The sequence below is a fragment of the Dryas octopetala genome, chromosome 5 (assembly GCF_963921425.1).
Source record: "Dryas octopetala chromosome 5, drDryOcto1.1, whole genome shotgun sequence".
Lineage (NCBI taxonomy): Eukaryota > Viridiplantae > Streptophyta > Magnoliopsida > Rosales > Rosaceae > Dryas > Dryas octopetala.
The window spans coordinates 9,186,991-9,192,963 of NC_141370.1; the positions used below are offsets into that span (position 1 = coordinate 9,186,991).

Sequence of the window (5,973 nt, forward strand, 5' to 3'; positions counted from 1 at the left end):
GTTTGAGAAGTGAGAAGTTTGGAGAGGCCGAGAGGGTTTGATGTTGAACTGTTGAAGGAGGCGGCGAATGGTTAGAGAATAGAGACTTAGGGTTACAGTGAAACTTAGCTTTATATACTTATGAGTTATGACTTATCTTTAGGGTTTAATATTTTATTAGTTTAGGGTATTTTGGGGTTTGGGCTTAGGGGTTTGGATGGGGTTTGGTCCGTTTGGATGGGGTTTCAGGGTTTGGATGGGGTTTGGATTTTGTAATTTTATTACATGTGTAATATATGCTTTATTATATATTTTATTACATATGTTTTATAAACAAATGATGCAATTGTGTTTTTAACGATCTGAACCGTTCAAATTTTAATTTCTCACTCAAAAATAATTCATGCAAAAAATTAGCTCGATCGGAGATGTAAAAATGACGTAACGGTGGTCGAATTAATGAACGATCGTTGTTTTTCTAATGATAATCGAATGGGTAGATGAATTCTGATTTTGCTGATTTTTTGTAAGGATGATCTTTGACTATGAATATAGAAAATGAACGGTTCAGATTGTTGAAATCACGTTGTGGTCTTCACAATTATGAAAACAATAAGGTTTCAACGAGAAAGTTATTAGAATTATAATCTTCAACTCTTCAAGTGTATTTATATGTAGAAGCTTATATATCGATCGTGTTTTCAACGATCCGAACCGTTCAAGTTTTAGTTCCCCACTCAAAGAGAATCCTTGCAAAAAATTAGCTCAATCAGAGATGTAAAAATGACGTAATGATGGTCGAATTAATTAACGATCATGGTTTTTTTAATGATAATCGAACGAGTAAATGAATTCCGATTCGACCGATTTTTTGTAAGGATGATATTTGACTATCAACATATAAAATGAACGGTTCAAATTGTTAAATTAATGAACAATCATGCCATCATGGTTTAATAACTTCAATTATAGTTGTATTATAAAAATTGTATATGCACATATACATTTATGTTTTATTACAGTTGTAAATTTGTAATGTTGTATATAATTTTAAAAGTTTATTATTTATGGTATTACATACTTACATAGACTACATAGTATAGTTTACACTATTACTATTTAGTATTTACTAACATTATAAAATTATATAATAACTTAAATACTTAATAAACATATTAATAATTTATTAGAATAAACAAACGAAAAACCTATTAAATATGTTATGATTCACCAATTAGACAAATAAACTAGTTAGCTCAGTTGGTTGAGAGTTGAAATTTGTTTTATGAGGTCTCAAGTTCGATTTAGAACATAGCTAAAATCCTATATTTTTTTTTATTGAAGATATTAAACGGGCTTTGGGCTTTGGGCTTCGGGCCGGGCTTTGGACCGGGCTTTGGGCGGGCTTTGAGCGGGCCTAAGCGGGCCGGGCTTTGGGCGGGCCGTGGGCTTCAAGGGGATGGCCCAAGCCCAACCCAAAAAATTTTCGGGCCGGGCCGGGCCGGCCCAAATGTCGGGCCACATCGGGCTTCGGGCCCAATGGGCTGGGCGGGCTTCGGGTGGGCTTCGGGCCTTGGGCTATTTGGTGAGCCCTAGTCACAACATTAATTTAAGGCTTATTCATACCATTGCCCCTTGTAAGATACATTTTTTTTCAGTTTGCCCCCTGAAACTTAAATCCTCTCAGTTTGCCACCTGAACTTCACACAGTTGTTGCAAAACACCCTATGCCGTCAACTCTGTCAATTTTTCCGTTAAAAAAGCTGACGTGGCACCTATATAGCATGGGTAGGACCCTTTTCTAGTTATGTAAGATCCATGTGGATAAAAAAATTGACATGAATCTTATTATTTTTTATTTTAAAAATGATTTTTTATTAGTTTTTGTGTCCACATGGATATTACATAACTAAAAAAGGGTCTCATTCATGCTATATAGGTATCACGTTAGCTTTTTTAACGAAAAAATTGACAGAGTTGACGGCATAGGGTGTTTTGCAACAACTGTGTGAAGTTCAGGTGGCAAACTGAGAGGATTTAAGTTTCAGGGGGCAAAGTGAAAAAAAGTGTATCTTATAAGAGGCAATGGTGTGAATAAGCCTTAATTTAAAAAACCTCTTCACTAACTAATTAGTAATTTCTTAAAATTATGAGACTAAATTAAAGATTAATTTAACAACACCCAGAAAATCAGATGCCAAAAACAAAAAATAATAGAAATTAATCTAAAAGTAACAAGAAAGAAAATCCAGATTAATATAACTACTAAATGCTTATACATTAATAAAAATATATAGTAACACAAACGAATAGTAATATTCCTTATCTTGGAAAGAAAAAAAAAGTTTGGGGTTTCGTCTAGCTCTTTTGAGGCTTCGTTTAGTTATTTTTAAATTCTAAACTCTAATATATTTTTATATAAAAAATAATTAAAAATACCCTAAAGGACCTAAACCCTAATATTTTATATCATATCATAAATAATATGAAGTATAAATTATAGAGTATATAGAGTTTAGTATATAGATTACAAAGTATAAAGAATATTAGGGTATATAGAATATTAGGGTATATAGAGTATATAGGATTTAATGTATAGATTATAGAGTATAAAGAATATACTAATGTTATTTAACAGTATTTGCCTCCAGCGCGCATTATATTCATCTTATATAACATGAAACCTATTATATAATTAGGTTTCTTCAATTATTTTTTATAAATATAGTAGATAATATGTTAAATAAACATATAGGAAAGTTTCATTCAAAATTTCCGTATTTTAATAGTAATTTCCGTCATTTCTGTCTAATTTTTGTCGAAATTTAAAATTTTTCGAAATTTCCATCGAAATTTCTCCGAAATCCGAAATTTTACTCTTTGGTCTAAAATTAAAAAAAAATTTAATGTAAAAGCAAAAGTTAATTTTTAAAATTTCCAAGGCCCACCGTCTCACGCATACACAGACGATAACCAAAAAAAAGGTATAAAAACTGCAAAAACCCAATTCCCTCCTTTTCTCTCATCCCGCTCAGTCTTTCTCAAATCTGAGCCCACCATCGTTGCCATCGATGGAAAACGAAGAAGCAGCTCTCTCATCAAACCCCAACCAACCACAACCAGATCCCCTAGACGAAGACCCAGACCTCCAAAAGAAGCGCCAATCGATGCTCGACCGCCTCGCCAACCGCCACCAAACTCGCATAGAAACCTCACTCACTCGCCGATCCGCCGAGTCCGACTCGTCCTCTTCCCCTTCCTTCGAGTCCACGTCATCATTTCTCTCCCGCTTTTCCAACTCCAAGAGCTCCATCGAGTCTCAGCTCGCCCACTGTCGACTCTCCGGGTCGACTCAGCTCAAACCCCATCTCGACCAAATCGCCTCCTCCATCTCCGACCTCGAAAAGCTCGTCGCTGAGAACTCGTATTTTCTACCCTCGTACGAAGTCCGATCCTCGCTGAAGGTCGTCTCGGATTTGAGACAGAGCCTCGAGAATTTGAGCTCTGAGTTATTGCCCAAAAAGAAATTCTCTTTCAGAAACAAAGCCACCAAGAAAGACCCAATTGTCGTCGAATCCAAAGAGAAAGAGAAAGAGAAAGAACCCGAGAATTCAAATTCGGGTTTTAAGGTTCCGGAATCGCCGGGTTTTTGGAAAAAGAAAGGCGAGGTTTTGGTGCGGAAATTTAAAGGCTCGGGAGTCGGAGAATTTACGATTTCGGACCTGGATTCCTGCGAAGTGAGGCTAATGGGTTCTGTGAGAGCGCTTTTTGTTCATAAATTAAGGAACTGCAGGGTTTATACGGGTCCTGTAATGTGTTCGATTCTGATTGATGGGGTTGAAGATTGTGTTTTTGTAATGGCGTCGCATCAAATTCGGATTCACAATGCGAAAAGGAGCGATTTTTACTTGAGGGTGAGGAGCCGGCCTATAATTGAGGACAGTAGCTGCGTGAGGTTTGCGCCGTACTGTTTGAGCTATGAAGGGATTGATGAAGAGCTAAGGGAGGCCAGTCTTGATGAGGAGACGGAGAATTGGGCTAATGTGGATGATTTCATGTGGTTGCGGGCTGTTCAGTCGCCGAATTGGTCGGTTTTGCCAGAGAATGAGAGAGTTGGATTGGTTGATATTTCAAATTCAGAGGAAAGTTAGGCTGTTGCCCATTTTGTTGGTTTTTAGTGTGTGCTTGGAGTAAAAGGTAACATTCTTTTGTTTTATTGGGTATTCATATATGTATTATGCCATTGTTGAGTGGGTTGGATTGATTGGCCTTTCTCTAACATTCTGATTATTGATTAGTGTTCTGTTTCTCGAAGTTTTTTATTTTTATTTTTATATCAATAAACAAATCATCTGTCAAAATATTTATGATGATGCAATGTGAAATTGTGGGAACTTGGAGGTAGCACTTGGTGGATGAGATTGATGCTGGATGAAGTAGTGAGAAAAAGACATAAACCAAGATGTCAGTACAGATTTACCTTGATTTGTATTTGAAGTGTTTATCTTGCTGCTTGCAATACATTATTTTGATGCTTTATTGTTCTCTTTTGGAGATGTGGGTCCTGGATTTATAAACTCTCTCCTGTCTGTGAGTTTGAAGCTCCAGGTTTTCTGTTGTGTAGGTTGTTCATCGGTCGATGTTTTGGTCATGCAAAAAAGAAGCCTAAATTGTTACAAAAGATTGACACATTAAGCTTGCAACTGTTGGTGAGGGTGTAGTACAAATCCCGGTGGTTGATAAGCATCCCAAAATCAGAACTAGATGTTAGCAATAACTGTTGTACTTTCATTTATTACGCATATAACTGTTTTTTTGTTATTTTTACATATACATTTTTTAAAAAACATATATTTTAGTTACTTTCATATAGAATGTAGTCATTTCCCGGTAGAATACCCATTTTCTGTCATTTATGAGCTCAAGCAGACTTTATGTTTTTCCCTTTAGTAGATATGAGATTAAGCAGACTATAAAGAAATCCAGTGGAAAGGGAAGCATGTTAGTAGATTGCTATTGATTAAAGCTGCTGTCATAGCATCAAACAATTTGTTCTTTACAAGAACTAATTTTTATAGATAAATTGGTGATGGTAGTTTATAAAAACTTTGATGTTTTGATTTTTAATTTTTACGAACAGTTTCAGATGCATCCCTTTAAATAAATTGGCCTTTTTTTTTTTTTTTTTTTGCTTTGAATTTTGAACAATTCCTGATAGATTATCCATTTCCACTTTCAGTCAGTCAACCCATCAAGCAGATCAGACCCAAAAAATAAAAAAAATAAAAACCCAATCGAGCAGATTAAATGTGGAGAGCAGGGGGAAGTGAAATACTAATGTTGATAATTAAACCTTTTGCCTGTAAAGTTCTCTTTTCAGGAGAATAATTTCATAGTGAATAGTGATAATTGAGCTTTTCATAGTTTCTGATATTGCCCTTCTCCCACAACATCTCTTCCTGTGGGAACTTCCTCAGGTGCTTTTACGTTAAAATGGGGGTAACCAACCTAAAAGGTAGGATGCTGACTTGAAGTTGTTGGTCATATTTGTTAGATGACTTGCTGGAGTCAGTTAATTTCCTTTCTGTAAATGGCTCTTTTGTACTCCGCTGGTTTCAGGAACACAGTGGATCTCTTTGCAAATAGGAAGTCTTTGCTGTCAGATAGCAATCTAGTAATGATAGTATGATCACTTATGCTCAGAATATACTGAATGCATGATTAATGTATTGCTGCTAGATTTTCTTGCCTAAAGTCTAGGGATTTAAGTTTAGACTGTCCTACTTAAAATAAATATCAGAATTCAGATGTCTCCCATGTAGACTGAATAATGGAAGACTAGTGGTCTTAGTTTCTTATATCAATAATCAATGTAAGAAAACATTGTTGTTTTTTGTATTATGTTACAGAAGTCCCAATGAACTAAAATATGTCATGACTCTGTTTTAGAAGTTTTTTAATTGCGAAGCCACCAGGCAATTTATTTGTGCTCAT

General features: G+C 35.4%; 1 protein-coding gene across 1 annotated transcript; it reads left to right on the plus strand.

The window, feature by feature from the left end:
• The first annotated feature begins 2,985 nt into the window (after positions 1–2,985).
• On the plus strand, positions 2,986–4,955 carry POR (C-CAP/cofactor C-like domain-containing protein). The gene is made up of 2 exons (XM_086244819.1): positions 2,986–4,176; positions 4,604–4,955. The coding sequence occupies exon 1, from the start codon at positions 3,051–3,053 to the stop codon at positions 4,128–4,130; it is 1,080 nt and encodes a 359-aa protein (XP_086100945.1). The 5' UTR covers positions 2,986–3,050; the 3' UTR covers positions 4,131–4,176; positions 4,604–4,955.
• Positions 4,956–5,973: the final 1,018 nt, after the last annotated feature.

What these genes read in the sequence shown, in the direction of transcription:
- POR (XM_086244819.1), top strand. Translation starts at nt 3,051, where the DNA reads ATGGAAAACGAAGAAGCAGCTCTCTCATCAAACCCCAACCAACCACAA.